The 17,972-nt window shown below is 41.2% G+C and overlaps 1 protein-coding gene across 1 annotated transcript in view; it reads left to right on the top strand.

Moving 5' to 3' along the window:
- LOC122551047 (deuterosome assembly protein 1-like) overlaps window positions 1-17,972 on the top strand; it is a 149,804-nt gene that overhangs the window by 54,395 nt on the left and 77,437 nt on the right. Inside the window, exon 7 of the mRNA XM_087988543.1 lies at window positions 14,683-14,828. Within this exon, the coding sequence (XP_087844669.1) occupies window positions 14,683-14,828 (146 nt within the window). The remainder of the gene's footprint in view (window positions 1-14,682; window positions 14,829-17,972) is intronic.

Here is a 17,972-nt window from a genome sequence, read left to right as displayed (position 1 = left end):
AGAAAAACTGGAAAGACCAAATTTCTCCATTACAATGACTGGGTGTGTTCTGTCCTACCAGCAGGACAGACAGGAACAAGAACAATTTATGTTAAAAGGTGCACTTTAGATATAATTAAATGTCTCGATGAAGAATGCAGTGCCATGTCAGGAAATATTAAGTCGGATGATCAAAGCTTGATTGGAGAAGTTTTAAGAAGGAGAAAAATGAGGTGTAAGGAGGAGAGGTATGGGGAGAGAATTTTGAGGTTTGTGTCGAGCTATCATTAAGAATTGCCACTGATGGTGGCAAGCCAAGGGAGAGCCCTGAGGCAGTCAGCTGAATTTAGAAGAGTGTGGGAAAAGAAGACCCAAAGGCAGAGTGGCAGTAAGGAATAAGGGCATGTGCCCGAAAGAAGGGCACATGCCCTTATTCCTGAAGAAGGGCATGTGCCCGAAACGTCGAATCTCCTGTTCCCTGGATGCTGCCTGACCTGCTGTGCTGTTCCAGCAATAAAGTTTCAGCAGTAAGGAATAAAAACTCATCAGGTCAGGCAACATCGTTGAGACAGAAATACAATTGATTTTTGAGTCCAGTGTCACCCTTCGTGATGAGTGGGAAATCAGAGGACTGGGAAGCTTTTAAAGAACAACAGAGGATAACCAAAAAGGAAATACGCAAAGAAAAAATAAGGTACGAAGGTAAACTGGCCAAAAACATAAAGGAGGAGAGTAAAGGCTTTTTTAGGTATGTGAAAAGAAAAAAAGTGGTTAAGACTAAAATTGGGCATTTGAAGACAGCAACGGGTAAATTTATTACTGGGAACAAAGAAATGGCAGAAGAGTTGAATTGACACTTTAGATCTGTCTTCACTGGGGAAGACACAAGCAATCTCCCAGATGTAATAGTGGCTGAAGGACCTGAACTGAAGGGAATTTATATTAGGCAGGAAATGGTGTTGGAGAGACTGTTAGGTCTGAAGGCTGCTAAGTCCCCGGGACCTGATGGTCTACATCCCAGGGTACTGAAGGAGATCACTGTAGAAATCGTGGATGTGTTGGTGATTATTTTCCAGAGTTCGATAGATTCAGGATCCGTTCCTGCAGATTGGAGGGTGGCTAATGTTGTCCCACTTTTTAAGAAAGGAGGGAGAGAGAAAACAGAGAATTATAGACCAGTTAGTCTGACCTCAGTGGTGGGAAAAATGCTGGAGTCAATTATAAAGGACGAAATTATTACACATCTGGATAGCAGTAACAGGATAGGTCAGAGTCAGCATGGATTTATGAAGGGGAAATCATGCTTGACTAATCTTCTGGAATTTTTTGAGGATGTAACTCTGAAGATGGACAAGGGAGATCCAGTGGATGTAGTATGCCTGGACTTTCAGAAAGCTTTTGATAAAGTCCCATATAGGAGGTTAGTGAGCAAAATTAGGGCACATGATATTAGGGGCAAAATACTGACATGGATTGAAAATTGGTTGGCTGACAGGAAACAAAGAGTAGTGATAAATGGCTCCCTTTTGGAATTGCAGGCAGTGACCAGTGGTGTGCCGCAGGAATCAGTGCTGGGACCGCAGCTTTTTACAATGTATGTTAATGATATAGATGAAGGTATTAAAAGTAATATTAGCAAATTTGCTGATGACACAAAGCTGGGTGGCAGGGTGAAATGTGAGGAGGATGTTATGAGAATACAGGGTGACTTGGACAGGCTGATGAGTGGATGGATGCATGGCAGATGCAGTTTAATGTGGATAAGTGTGTGGTTATACACTTTGGTGGCAAGAACAGGAAGGCAATTAGGTAAAGGGGCAGTACAACGAGATCTAGGTGTTCTTGTACATTAGTCAATGAAAGCAAGCATGCAGGTACAGCAGGCAGTGAAGAAAGCTAATAGCATGCTGGCCTTCATAACAAGAGGAATTGAGTATAGAAACAAAGAGATCCTTCTGCAGCTGTACAGGGCCCTGGTGAGACTGCACCTAGAATATTGTGCTCAGTTTTGGTCTCCAAATTTGAGGAAAGACATTTTGGCTATTGAGGGAGTGCAGCGTAGGTTCATTAGGTCAATTCTCGGAATGGCGGGACTATCTTACGCTGAAAGATTGGAGGGACTGCGCTTGTATACACTTGGGTTTAGAAGGTTGAGCGGGGATCTGATTGAGATGAATAAGATTATTAAAGGATTCGACACTCTGGAGGCAGGAAGCATGTTTCCGCTGATGGGTGAGTCCCGAACCAGAGGACACAGTTTAAAAATAAAGGGTAGGCCATTTAGAACAGAGTTGAGGAGAAACTTCTTCACCCAGAGAGTGGTGGGTGCATGGAATGCTCTGCCTCAGAAGGCTGTGGAGGCCAAGTCTCTGGATACTTTCAAGAAAGAGTTGGATAGAGCTCTTAAGGATAGTGGAATCAAGGGTTATGGGGATAAGGCAGGAACAGGATACTGATTGAGGATGATCAGCCATGATCGTAATGAATGGTGGTGCTGGCTCGAAGGGCAGAATGGCCTATTCCTGTACCTATTGTCTATTGGTCTTTTCTTCTGAAAAATACACCTGTTGGAATCAAAACATTAACTTTGTTGATCTCCCCACAGATGCTAGTGGACCTGCTGAGTTTTTCCAGTTTTTTAAAGTTTTTGGAAAGCAATTTGCATTTTTTTAATGCTAGCAGTTTGGAACTGGTTCTTACTCTACTACAGGGAGGAAGCAAGCTATTGGTCAGTGTCTGATAAGTGGTTAAGGCTTATTTTTCTAAGGTTTCAAATAGTAAACTACTGGTCATTTTTTAAAACATATAATTATGAAAAAGGAAAGCCACTGAATTATTTAAGTAGTTAATTTTAAAAAACACATTAAAATAGCAGGATAGTTGATTTGTGATTTAGGCCTATACTCTCTGGAATTTAAAAGAACGAGGAGAGATAAAGTTGAGGTATTAAAGATGATAAAAGGTGTGGATAAAATAAACATGGAGCAGATGCTTCCGCTTGTGGGACATTCTAAAATGGGAGGTCATAATCTTCGGATAAAGGGTCGCAAATTTAAAACAGAGTTGAGGAGAAACTACTTAGAGTCATAGAGATGTACAGCATGGAAACAAACCCTTCAGTCCAACCCGTCCATGCCGACCAGATATCCCACCCAACCTAGTCCCACATGCCAGCACCCAGCCCATATCCCTCCAAACCCTTCCTATTCATATACCCATCCAAATGCCTCTTAAATGTTGTAATTGTACCAGCCTCCACCACATCCTCTGGCAGCTCATTCCATACACGTACCACCCTCTGTGAGAAAAAGTTGCCCCTTAGGTCTCTTTTATTATCTTTCCCCTCTCGCCTTAAACCTATGCTCTCTAGTTCTGGACTCCCTGACCCCAGGGAAAAGACTTTGCCTATATACCCTATCCATGCCCTTCATAACTTTGTAAACCTCTATAAGGTCACCACTCAGCCTCCAACGCTCCAGGGAAAACAGCCCCAGCCTGTTCAGCCTCTCCCTATAGCTCAAATCCTTCATCCTTGTAAATCTTTTCTGAAACCTTTCAAGTTTCACAACATCTTTCCGATAGGAAGGAGACCAGAATTGCACGCAATATTCCAACAGTGGCCTAACGAATGTCCTGTACAGCCGCAACATGACCTCCCAACTCCTGTTGACCAATACTCTGACCAATAAATGAAAGCATACCAAATGCCGCCTTCACTCTCCGATCTACCTGCAACTCCACTATCAAGGAGCTATGAACCTGCACTCCAAGATCTCTTTGTTCAGCAACAGTCTCTAGGACCTTTTCAGTAAGTGTATAAGTGCTGCTAAGATTTGCTTTCCCAAAATGCAGCATCTCACATTTATTTGAATTAAACTCTATCTGCCACTTCTCAGCCCATTGGCCCATTTGGTCAAGATCCTGTTGTAATCTGAGGTAACCCTCTTCGCTGTCCACTACAACTCCAATTTTAGTGTCATCTGTAAACTTACTAACTGTACCTCTTATGCCCGCATCCAAATCATTTATGTAAATGACAAAAAGCAGAGGATCCAATACCGATCCTTTTGGCACTCCACTGGTCACAGGCCTCCAGTCTGAAAAACAACCCTCCACCACCTTTGAGCCAGTTCTGTACCTAAATGGCTAGTTCTCCCTGTATTCCATGAGATCTAACCTTGCTAATCAGTCTCCCATGGGGAACCTTGTCGAACGCCTTACTGAAGTCCATATAGATCACATCTATCGCTCTGCCCTCATCAATCCTCTTTGTTACTTCCTCAAAAACCTCAATCAAGTTTGTGAGACATGATTTCCCATGCAAGCCATGTTGACTATCCCTAATCAGTCCTTGCCTTTCCAAATACATGTACATCCTGTCCCTCTGGATTCCCTCCAACACTTGCCCACCACTAACGTCAGGCTGACTGGTCTATAGACAGAATTTCTGCAGTGTGGAAGCCGGCCAATTGACTCATTCAGCTTCTCCCAAAACATTATGAAACTGGAATTTGCTGCCCCAAAATGTGGTGTATGCTGCGACAGTGAGTAAATTTAAGCAAGCGTTAGACAGATTTTTAATTGGTAATGGGTTTAAGGGTTATGGAGAGAAGGGAGGAAAATAGGCGTGAGAAGCATATCAGCTATGATCAACTGGCAAAGCGGACTCAATGAACAGAATGGCCTATTTCTGTTCCTACATCTTACAAACTCATGGCTGTAACATGTGGGAGCTGCTTGATGCCAGTGAGATCCAGGGTAAATGCAGCTGAAGTAATTGTCTACTATTCGAATAGCCTTAATTCAGGGGTTATGACCTTGTGGCTGAACCATCGGTAATGTGACACACCATGGAAGGGGAAAGTATCTGCCTATTTTTACCATGAAGTATTCACAACCGATAGGATAGGATCTTCTCACTGGGTGGGTGGCTAGAGAAAAGAGAGTGTGACTGAATTTGCAATTGCCCAACAGATTTGAAGTTCTTTCAGCTTCTCTGAAACTGCAGGGTGGATGAAATCTGTGCCGGGGCTTCGACTCATTACAATTTGTATCAATGACTTCGACGAGAGCATAGCCACCATAGCTAAATTTGCAAATGACACCAATATAGGTAGGAAACAACATTGTGAAGAAAACAAAGATAGGTTGAATGAATTGGAAACAGTCTGACAGATGGAGCATAATGTGGGAAAATGTGAAGTTGTTCACTGTGCTAGGAGGACTAAAAAAAAACAAAATTTTGCTTAGATAACAACTGAAGATTTCTGAGAAGCAAAGAAGTCCAAGTATTATAGTTGGTGGTACAGGCCAGACCCTCAAAATATTTCACAGAAGTAGCCTAGACCCTAACATTTTTCTCATTTTAAAGGCAGATGTGAAGTGGGTATTCCAGGTGTGATGCAACTGGTCAAACAACTCAGCTTTAAGCAAAACAGAATTTATTTAAACACTGCAGTTGAAACATGAACAAAAGAAAGCAGTATTTAAAATAACTATTAGAAAACTTAATGGACTGGACACAGTAACTATTACTAATTAACTGTTCAAATACAGTAACATCTGAGAAACAAACCCCTTGGCAAAAAGCTAAATTCAACAGATTCTTATAGGCAGGAGGGAACAATATCGAGAGAGAGATTTCAGAGAAAGTCAGAGGAATGTTTTTACTGAAGCTTGCAACTCTTCTGAACTGCTACAGCTTAAAAAAAACTAAAAGTCTGAACTAGGGAAACTGGTCACTCCCCTTCCATTGTTAAACTGTTTTTAAGAAAAACCCAAAGGTCTCTTAAAACTAGATTCTTCGGCACCTCTGCCTTTACAATTTCTCAAAAAAAACCAAGGACAATATAGCCTTTTTAAAGTGTCAGTATTATCACGTAGTGCAGGAGGTTCAAAAAAGTTAATTTTTTTACGGTACAGCAAGTGATTGAGAAGCATAATGGGATGCACTCCTTTATTACAATAGGAATTGAACACTTAAGGATGTTGTGTTTCAATTATGTAGGGAGTTGATGAGATCAAATCTAAATACTATGTGCTCTTTTAGTTTCCTGATTTTAATGAGGGACGCAAATGAGTTGCAGGCAGCTCAAAGAAGGTTTATTAAATTGAGGCCTGGAATGAACAGAATATCATATGTGAGAAAGTTATATTTCTTATTTGGAGGACTTGTTTGTCGTATTAGAACCTAAACAACCTTGACAAGGTGGACATTGTGAGTTTGTTTCCTTTTCAGTGAGTCCAGAACGAGAGGACCATTTGTAAAATTGAGGCTCACCCTTTCAGGATTGAGATGAAATTTTGTTTTCTCTCAGGATTGTTCGATTTTGGAGCTAAGCTCTAGGAGGTGGGGCAGGAGAATATTTTAAAGGCAGAGGTGGGAAGTACCTTGTTAGGCAAGGGAATCAAAAGTTCTTAAGAGAAGATGGAAATTTCAAATTTGAAACATACGTAGATCAGCCATGATTTGGAGATGCCGGTGTTGGATTGGGGGGTACAAATTTATAAGTCACAACACCAGGTTATCGTCCAACAGGTTTATTTGGAAGCTCTAGCTTTCGGAGTGTTGCTCCTTCATCAGGTGGTTGGAGCAGCGCTGAGACGGCTGGTGCTTCCAAGTAAACCTGTTGGACTATAACCTGGTGTTGTGTGATTTTTAACGTAGATCAGCCACATTCTTCATGAATAGAGGAGCAAGATACTTGTAATCATACTAAGTTGGAACACATGATACAGTGTACAAGAGTTATAGAGATGTACAGCTAAGAAATAGGCACTTTGATCTATCTCATCCCATGCCAATAAGATACCCCAATTAATCTAGTCCCATTTGCTAGCATTTGGCCCATATCACTCGTAACCCTTCCTATTCATATATCCATCCAGATACATTTAAAGGGCATCAGCCTCCTCCACTTCCACAGGCAGCTTGCTCCTTACACGCACCACACTCTGCATGAAAAAATTGCCCCTTTTAAATCTTCTCCCTCTCACCTTAAAAATATGCCCTCTAATTTTGAATTCCCTATCTGGAGAAAAGACATTGACTATTCACCTTACCGAAGTACCTTACCATTTTATAAACTTTTGTAATGTCACCCCTCTACTTCCAATACTCCAGAGAAAATAGCCCCAGCCTATTCAGTCTCTCCCTATATTTCAAACCCTCAAATTCTCCAACTTTCCTTGTAAATATTTTCTGAACTCTTTCACATTTCACAATATCTTTCCTATAACAATGAGACTAGAATCAAATGTAGTATTCCAAAAGTGGCCTAACCAATATCCTATACAGCAGCAACATGACCTCCCAACGCCTATACTTAATGTACTCGCCAATAAATGCTGCCTTCACAACCTGTGACTCTACTTTCAAGGAACCTGCATTCCAAGGTCCCTTTGTTTGGCAGCTCTCTCCAGGATCTTACCATGAAGTGTAGAAGCCCTGCCAAAATGCAGCACCTCACATTTATCTAGATTAAACTCCATCTGCCATTCCCCGGCTCCTCAGCTCAGCTGGTCAAGGTCCTCTGAGGGAGCCTTTTCCACTGTCCAGTGCACCACCAATTTTGGTATCATCTGCAAGTTTACTAATCATACCTCCTGCATTCAAGTCCAAATCATTTATATAAAGACAGAATTAAAGAAGTGCTGATATCTTGCATGGTTGTCAGGTTGGTTCTGTGTTTGATGGAGTCATATCTAGCTGCTAAATGTCAGAGGTTAATTCTTTCAGTCCCCAAGCATTGCTGCAGGACCTCCTTGGAGCAATGTCTTTGGCTTAATGATCTTCAAGTGCTTAATCAAGGGCCTTCATTAAAAACTAGAGGTGTGCCTGTTTGGTGATGATTCTATGGTGTTCAGTACCATTTTCAAATATTTGATCATATGTACTCCCATGCAGCAAAACCACAACACTCAACCTTGAGTTGATGACTGGCAAGATGTCTTTGCACCTCACAAGTGCCAGGCAATGTCACCTCCACTAAGAGAATCTAGCTACCTCCAACTGACATGAAATAGAATTTCCATAACCAAAACTCCAACCATCAACACCATTCACCAGAGAAGTAACTGAGCAAGTCACATATGTATTGTGGCTACAAAAGTTGATCATTTTTGTGTATTCTGCAATGTTTGGCTCACCTCTTTCTCCACCATCTACAATGCAAAAATTGGGAGAATGATGAAGTAGCCTCCATTTTCCTAAAGAAGTGTAACTTCAAGGGCTGTAAATTTACATCGGGCGATAAGGGTGAGGCAATGAGTAGTGAATTGTCCGTAATATAACAGCTTGTAAATGAATACAAAAAGCAGTCTGAAGACTGACAAACAGCTCTATGCATTTATGGTTCCATGCTGTTTTTCACACCTCACATCTAACCCCAATCTCCCAGGAGACTCATTGTCAGGATTGATTGTTCTGAACAATGATTTATGAAAGTATAATAAACTTTAGATGTTAATCATTTGATTAGATGTGTGACATTTTTATGTAGTTTTTGTTCTGGCAGGATGATTTCATTCTTCGATATTTTGAAAAAGTTTTGAGGATCTTTAGAGTGATAAGCTTTCATTACTTATTTTACACTGTCTATTTATTTTAACCAGTTATTCATTTTATATTGAATAAATTGTTTTGAAAACCCATAATTTTGACTTGAGGAAACTGGTCAATGTATCATGTTTAAAGATTCTCGGGGGAATGTACCATAAACAACCAAGTTTCTGTTCCTGAGAATGGCTCTAATGTAATGAAGGGTACATAAGGTTCCAAGCGATCGATCATTTGATAAGATTTATAATTGGTGGTCATAACAGAAAGAATTGTGGATACTGTAAATCAGAAACAAAAACAAAAGTTGCTGACAAAGCTGAGCAAGTTTGGAAGCATTTGTGAAGAGAAATCTAAGTCAGCATTTCAGGTCTGGTTATCTTTCCTCAGAACTGATGGTAGCTAGTTCAGCTGCCATTTCTTTCAACACCAGCGAGATGCTACCACCAGACACATTCCCCTCTCTTGTCCACCTTCTGCAGGGACCATTCCCTCCAGGTCACCTTGGTCCACTCTTTCTTCACTCCCAACACCCTCCCACAGCACCTTCACCTACAACTGCCAAAGGTGTAACAACTGCCTTTTTACTTCCCATCTCCTCAGTATATGAAGGCCCAAACATACCTTCCAAGTGAAGCAGCATTTCACCTGCACTTCTCACAATCTAGTCTACTGCATTCGCTGCTTCCAATATGGTCTCCTTTGCATTGGGGAAATGAAACGTAGACTAGGTGACCACTTTGCAGAACGTTTACGTTCCGTTCGCAAAACAGGACCCTGAGCTTCCAGTTTCCTGCCACTTTAACATATCACCCTCTGTTGCGAGCCCAACATCTGTCTCAGGTTGGCTGCAGTGCTTCAGTGAACGCAATCTGTGAGAACAACAACTCACCTTCTCCTTGGGAAGCCTGCAGCCTTCCAGACTCTATATTGAGTTCAATAATTTTAGGGCCTGAACTCCTCCATGTCCCCTACCACACATACCAAGCCTTTGCTGTTTGAATTCGAGGATCTCTGGACATCAGAGTGTGCCGAGGAAAAATTTACAAATATCAAAATTCACAGCTGACCTTGGAGGAACCTGTTGGGAGAGCTCACAACACAGGAGCAGATGAGTGCATAATTTTTAAATGTAATTTTACTACAAATCTATAATGGTGAGTAGAGTGGATTCTTTCTTAAATATATGTCTTATTGAGAACAGTCTCTTGACTAAATTTTAAAAATATAAACCATAAGTACTAAATTAGTCTGGTGCAGTTTTTTTAGAGCAATAAGGTGGTGCTATTTTCTGAGTATGTAGATTGTGAAGGAGCAGAGTGAGGTGGGAAATTAGGGAGAATTTCCAAATTAATAATGATTACATATGCAGGACGTGTCTGGTTGTGAATCCTGTCAGATTGCATGGATCATTTGGAGTGGCAGATAGATGCCATAAGGAATTTACAGGAGCTAGGGGATGAGATAGATGGCAGTTATAGGAAGGGAAAAAAGCTGCAGATACAGTCCGGTAGATTGGTTAACTGCAGAAAAGGTAGTGCAAGAGTCTCCGATGGCTATCCCTATCTCAAATAAGTGTGCTGTTTTGGAAAATATAGGGGTGATAGATTCTTGGGGAATGTACCATAAACAGCCAAGTTCTAATGTAGTGAAGGGTATGTAAGGTTCCAAGCGTCAATTTGTGATAGGGGAGACTCTAGTCAGAGGAGCAGACAGACGTTTCTGCTCTAACAGCGAGAAATCAAAATGGTTTGTTATCTCACTGGTACCAGGATCAAGGATATCTCCGAGAGGGTGCAGAATGTTTTCAAAGGATAGAGGGACCAGCACGAGGTTGTTGTACACATTGAAACTAATGACATAGGAAGAGAAAAGGATAAGATTCTGAAGAGACAATATAGAGAGTTAGGCCAGAATTTTAAAAATGCGGTCCTCGAGTGCAGTAATATCTGGATTGCTCCCAGTGCTGCGAGCTAGTGGGAGTAGGAATAGGAGGATGGAGCAGATGAATGTGTGGTTGAGGACTGCTGCAGGGAAGAAGGATTCACATTTTTGGATCACTGGAATCTCTTCTGGGGTAGAAGTGACCTGTACAAGAAGGATGGATTGCACCTGAATTGGAAGGGGACTAATATGCTTGCAGGGAGATTTGCCAGAGCTGCTCAGGAGGATTTAAACTACTAAAGTCGATGGGGTGGGACTCAGGGAGATAGTTAAGAAAGAGATCAATCTGAGACGGGTACTGTAGGCAAAAGGAGTGAGTCAAACAGGCAGGGTATGCAGAGAACAAGGTAGGACTTGCATTTATTTCATTGCAAGAGGCCTCACAGGGAAGGCAGATGAACTCTGGGAATGGTTAGGAACATGGGACTGGGATATCATAGCAATTAGAGAGATGTGGCTCAGGGATGGACAGGACTGGCGCTTAATGTTCCAGGATACAAATGCTACAGGAAGGACAGAAAGGGAGGCAAGACAGATGGGGTTGTGGCATTTTTGATGAGGGATAGCATTCCAGCTGTACTGAGTGTGGAACTGAGAAATAAGAAGAGGATGATCACTTTATTGGGATTGTATTATAGACTCCCCAATAGTCAGAGGGAAATTGAGATTCAAACTTGTAAGGAGATATCAGTTATCTGTAAGAATAATAGGGACGTTATGGTTGGGGATTTTAACTTTCCAAACAGAGACAGGGACTGCCATAGCTTTGATGGAGAGGAATCTGTTAAGTGTGTACAAGAAAACTTTCTGATTCAGTATGTGAATGTACCTACTGGAGAAGGTGCAAAACTTGACATGCTCTTGGGAAATATGGCAGGGCAGGTGACTGAGGTGTCAGAGGGGGAGCACTTTGGGGCCAGTGACCATAATTCTTTCGTTTTAAAATAATGTTGGAAAAGGATAGGCCAGATCTAAAATTTGAAGTTCTGAATTGGAAGAAGGCCAATTGTGACAGTATAAGACAAGAACTTTCAAAAGTTAATTGGAGGCGGATGTTTGCAGGTAAAGGGAATGCTAGAAAATAGGAAGCCTTCAAAAATGAGAAAACAAGAGTCCAAAAGGCAAAGCTGGTAGATGTAGGGAACGCTGGATAATTAGAGAAATTCTGGTTTTGGTCAAGAAAAGGAAGGAAACATGTCATGTGTAGACAGCAGAGATGGAGTGAACCCTTAAAGTATAAAAGCAGTAAGCGTATACTTAAGAGGGAAATCAGGAGGGCAAAAAGAGGACGTGAGATAGCTTTGGCAAATAGGGTTAAGGAGAATCTAAAGGCATTCTATAAATACGTGAAGGACAAAATGGTAACTGGGGAGAGAATAGGATCGCCTAAAGATCAGCAAGGCAGCCTATGTGTGGAGCCGCAGGAGATGGGGGAAATACTAAACGAGTATTTTGCGTCAGTGTTTACTGTGTAGAAGGACATGGAAGATATAGAATGTGGGAAAATGGATGGAAACATCTTGAAATTGTCCATATTACAGAGGAGGAGGTGCTGAATATCTTAAAACACAAAGGTGGATAAATCCCCAGGACCTAATCAGGAGTACCCTAGAACTCAATGGGAAACTAGGGAATTGATTGCTGGGCCCCTTGCTGAGATATTTATATAATTGATAATCACAGCTAAGATGCCAGAAGACTGGAGGTTGGGTAAAGTGGTGCCACTATTTAAGAAAGGGAAAGGAAAAGCCAGGGAACTGTGGACTATTGAGCCTGACATTGGTGCTGGATAAGTTGTTGCAGGGAATCCTGAGGGGCAGGATTTACATATATTTGGAAAAGCATGGGCTGATTAGGGATAGTCAACATGGCTTTGTGCATGGGAAATCATGTCTCACAACCTTGATTGAGTTTTTTGAAGAAATAACGAAGAGGATTGATGAGGGCAGAGTGGTGAACATGATCTATGTGGACTTCAGTAAGGCGCTCAAAAGATCTCTCCTTGCTAACCATGGGAGACTGGTTAGCAAGGAGAGATCTCATGGAATACACGGAAAACTAGCAATTTGGATACAGAAGTGGCTCGAAGGTAGAAGATGGAGGGTTGCTTTTCAGGCTGGAGGCCTGTGACCAGTGTAGCGCCACAAGGATCAGTGCTGGGTCCACTGCTTTTTGTCATTTATATAAATGATTTGGATGTGAACATAGTAGGTATAGTTAGTAATTTTGCTGATGACACCAAAATTGGAAATGTAATGGACTGTGGAGGAGGTTACCTTGAACAATGGAATTTTGATCAGATGAGCCAATAGGATGAGGAGTGGCAGATGGATAAATGTGAAGTGCTGCATTTTGGAAATACAAATCAGAGCAGGACTTCAACATTTACTGGAAAGGTCTTAGGGAATGTTGCTGAACAAAGAGTGCAGGTTCATAGTTCCTTGGAGAGCAGGTTCATAGTTCCTTGAAAGTGGAGTCGCAGGTAGATAGGACAGTGAAGAAGGCTTTTTATATGCTATCCTTTATAGGTCAGAGCATTGAGTATAGGAGTTGAGAGGTCATGTTGCGGTTTACAGGACATTGGTTAGGCCACTTTGGAAAATTGCGTGCAATTTGGTCTGTCTCCTATTGGAATGATGTTGTGAAACTTGAAAAGGTTCAGAAGAGATTTAAAAGGATGTTGCCAGGGTTGGAGGGTTTGAGCTATAGGGAAAGGCTGATTAGGTTGGGACAGTTTTCCCTGGAGCGTCGGAGGCTGAGAGGTGACCTAATAGAGGTTTATATAATCATGAGGGGCGTAGGTAGGGTAAATAGACAAAGTCTTTTCCCTGGGGTGAGCAAGTTCAGAACTTGAGGTCGTAGGTTTAGAGTGAGAGGGGAAGGATATAAAAGTGACCTGAGGGGCAACGTTTTCATGCAGATGGTGGTACGTGTATGGAATGAGCTGCCAGATGAAGTGGAGGAGGCTGATACAATTACAACATTTAAAAGGCATCTGAATGGGTATATGAATAGGAGGGGTTTAGAGAGAAATGGGACGAGGTTAGGGTATGATATCTGATCAGCATGGACAAGTTGGACCAAAGGGTCTGTTTCTGTGCCATGCATATCTATGATTTCATGACATGGTCTGCTGTTACACAGTACCTATTGTTAGTTACTAACAGTTTCCATTAACAATTATTCACCCTTCCAGCCAGATCATTATCGATTCCTTGTCTGTCCAACTGTTCTCCTCTCTCTTTGGGCTCTATCCCTACCTATCGTTTACCAATTACCCCCATCCCCTCCACCCTATCTTCTGCATTTCAATCGATATTTTCCTAGCTGCCATCAGTTCTGAGGAGGGGTAACCTGATCCGAAATGTTAACTTTGATTTCTCTTCATAGAGGAGAAAGTGAGGACTGCAGATGCTGGAGATCAGAGCTGGAAAATGTGTTGCTGGAAAAGCGCAGCATGTCAGGCAGCATCCAAGGAGCAGGCGAATCAGGATTCCTGAAGAAGGGCTAATGCCCGAAACGTCGATTCTCCCGCTCCTTTGATGCTGCCTGATCTGCTGCGCTTTTCCAGCATCACATTTTTCAGCTCTCTCTTCATAGATGCTGCCACACCTGCTGAGCTTTTCCAGTTACTTCTCTTTTGTATGTAATTGGTCATCTTGGTAACTGGAAAAAGTATTTTTATTTTACGTTGTGGTCTGTGAAGGAGTGGGACTAGAGAGATGGTGCACCCTTCCAGTATTGATCCAAATGATCTGTATAAGCCAAAAATATCCATGAAGGGTCAGAGGTCCTTTTAGCAAGATAGAGGACAACCTGCCTCCAATGAGACATGCAATAGCAGACCCAATCATCATGTCACAGGCAGCTTTTATTTATATTGGTGTTGAGAGCAATGAGTGGCTCAAGTTGTCAGTTATGGCAAGGTATATCGACAATTATAAATGAATACTGAAAATATTAATCTTTATTTCTACCCATTGGTTTCAGTGAAGAGTGATGACTGCGATTTTGCAATGCATTCTGGCAAAAACTAAAAATCTACTTTCCTGTGTTAACACTGTTACTTCTTGAATACATATTTCAGAATGAGCACAGCCACATGAAGTAAATGAAGTAGAAAGTGCTTAAAAAAAATGGAGACCATTGATCTTGGAGCACATGGTAGTGATCAGAGTCAAATATTGTTTTTGTATGTCTAGAAAATGGAATCAGAAGTTTCGGAGCTTCAAATTGAATTGCAGTCACGGGATGATCTTCTGCAAGTGACAGACATGGAGCAAAAGCAACTGCACAGGGAACTAGCCAGGGCCAAAGAGTCCATAATGCATAAAGATAGAGTTATTAGGTGAGTTTGAGCAGGTCAGCAACTGTCACAGATACTGCTGAACTGTGCTTATATACAATATTGTGTTAAGTGTACTACAGAAAATTGAAGTCATTTTTTTAAATTGTCTTTGACCCAAGATTTTATTTCATGTTGTCATGTTCGAATATAAATTGCATACTTTAAGAAGGACCTCATCGATTTGTGTCCATTCCATCAATGTTTCCATTCTAAGGACACAGTGGTTCATCTGTTACCTTATAGTGCTGGGATGCAGATTTGTTTCCAGTCTTGTGTGGAGTTTGTGCATTCTCCCCGTCTGTGTGGGTTTCCTCCAGGTGCTCCAGTTTCCTCCTGCAGTCCAGAGATGTGCAGATTACGTGGATTAGCCATAGTAAATGTGGGGCTACAGCAATAGGGTAGGGGTATCTAGTCTGGGTGGGATGCTCTTCGGAGGACTGGTGTAGACTTGATGGGCAAAATGGCCTCTTTCTATACTAGGGATTTTATGATCTGCTCAAAAGGACACCTTTTGGACTTTTGCTTGTTGAATGTTTTAAGCTGCACTAGGTTGATGACAGTAAAGGCAGAAGAACAGTACTAACCAAAGACTTGTCTTTTCATATTTGCTTTACATCATTGAACACTTGCACAAGTGTTGTGAGTGAAATATCATAGAACATGAAGCACCTGAAATATCTAATGCACAACAGCTACTTTATCTATGTTCCCTTTTCACTTGCTACAGAAACATTACCTCCAGTCATACACTCCAACAGATCCATATATGCCATACAATTTCTCCCCAATGATCTTATTCTACTTCATAAACTAAAATATGAGGACATACTTCATTTTTATAAATAATCACTTTGTAGTTCATTTTTAGTTAATCTATGAAAGGTATGGCACAGATGTGTACAGTGTGACTCCTTAGTTGAAGTTGAACACAATTTTTCTGAATGTGCCCTTCTTTGAAATAGGAAGTAAAGTGAATAGAACTAAGATATGTCAGTGACTTTGTGCATCTGTGTCAGAGGTAAATGAGAAACAGTATCAGTGTTAATCTGTTGCTGGCTAATTCCAGAGTACTCAAGAACATTTTAATAAGGATGGTTGGCAAAAACAAAGATGTTTTTTGTTTGTTTTTATTCACTTGTGGGATGTGCGCATCACTGGCTGGTCAGCAGTTATTGCCCATTGTTATGGAGCAGACCAGGCCCCCTCAAAATCTTTTAATACTATAGTTCAGACCCTTTTTTTTTTCTTATTTTAAAGGTGGATGTGATGTAAAAGATCAAATTACTGAATGTTAAGCAAAACACAATTTATTTAATTACTATAGTAAAGTACAAACAAGTGAAAGAGCAATTTAGAATTCCTTAACATCAGCAAACTTAATTAGCTATATCTATTATTTGGTTAGCTGTTAAAAAAAATCATAACATCCCATAAACACACTCCTTGGCAAAAAGGCAAATTCTGATGCAGGTTCTTACATACAGTTCAAACCCCAATCCAAGAGAGGAAAAGAATTGAGAGATGCTGCAGAAAATAATGGTGTGGTATCATTCTCTGAAGTTTCCAACTCTTCTGAGACCCTGAACAGCTTCTGACTGCTGGAAAAAAGCAAAACCCAGCATCCTGATCTGAGAGCTGTCCATACCCATTGGGGTTGTTTCTATTGTTCCAATTGTTTTTTTGAACAAAAAGACATCACATTGTTTACTTAAGCCATCTTCAGTAGCCAGTTCTGTACCACTGCCTTTACAACTTCTCTTCAAAAATGCCCAAGACAAAATTACCCTTCAAAGTGACAGCATAATCACACCATCCCTGATGGTGAGTGGCTGCCTCAAATTGCTGCAGTCTACATTCTGTAAATTGACCCACAATTCCCATGGGGTGGAATTCCAGGATTTTGACCCATTGACAGTGAAGGAATGGCAATACATTTCTAAGTCAGGATGGTGAAGGACTTGCAGGGGGACTTGCAGTGTTTCCATGTATCTGCTACCCTTGTCTTTCAATATGGAAATGGTCAGGGTTTAGAAGGTGTTATCTAAGGATCTTTGGTGAATTTTTGCAGTGCATCCTGTAAGTAGTACACACTGCTGCTTCTGAGCTTTGCCGGTAGAGGAGACGGATATAGTGCAAATCAAACAGTCGGCTTTGTCTTGGATGCTGTCAAGCTTCCTGAGTAGTGTTGGAGTTGCATCCATCCAGGCAAGCAGGAGGCATTCAATTGTAGGTGGTGGATAGATTTTGGACAGTCAGGAGGTGAGCTACTTGCTGTGGTATTCCTAATCCCTGACTTGCTCTTGTAGCCACTGTGTACATGTGGTGAGTCCAGTTGAGTTTTTGGTCAATGGTAACCACAAGGATATGGTTAGTGGGGGATTCCATATGATGACAAGGGTCAGTGGTTACATTATCACTTATTGGAGACGGTCATTCCCTAGCATTTTTGAGTGTGAGTATTAATTGCTACTTTTCAGCCCAAGACTGGATATTATCCTGATCTTGTTACATTTGAACATAGCCACCGGCTATTGGAAAGGTGGACTTTGCAGGGTAAACAATGCTATTGTTGACAGTGTATTTTTCAGGGCATAGGTCAATGGTAGATGGTTTGTCCCATTTTATTTCTTTTTTGAGACTTTGTAGCGATTGATACAACTGAGTGGCTTGCTAGGCCATTTCAGACTTCATTTGAGAGTCGACCACATTGCTGTGGGTCTGAAGTCACATGTAAGCCAGGCTAGACCAGGCGAGGCTGACATATTCCCTTCACTGAAGGGCATTAGTGAGCCAGACGGGGTTTTCTGACAAACGACAATGGCTTCATGGTTATTAATTGATACTTAATTCCAGATATTTTTTATTGAGTGCAAGTTCCACCATCTGCTGTGACAGAATTTGAACCCTAGAGCATTAGTTCAGTTTTTGAATTAATAGTTTAGGTTCCTCTTTATCTACACTGCTTCTTATCTCCTCCAAAGAATTGTAATAAACTTGTCAGGTATGATTTTACCTTCACAAAGCCGGGCTGATGCTTAATTGTATTATGAGGTTCTAAATGCTGTACTATTTTATTCTTTATAGTAGATGCAAATCTTAGACTAACTGGGCTATAATCAACTTTTTTTTTATCTCTCTCCATTT

Source organism: Chiloscyllium plagiosum, unplaced genomic scaffold (assembly GCF_037043375.1).
Source record: "Chiloscyllium plagiosum isolate Xiang-an unplaced genomic scaffold, Cpla_swu_hap1 HiC_scaffold_6, whole genome shotgun sequence".
NCBI classification, from domain to species: Eukaryota; Metazoa; Chordata; class Chondrichthyes; order Orectolobiformes; family Hemiscylliidae; genus Chiloscyllium; species Chiloscyllium plagiosum.
Note: the sequence above shows the minus strand (reverse complement) of the source record. Positions and strands in the feature narration are given on the sequence as shown.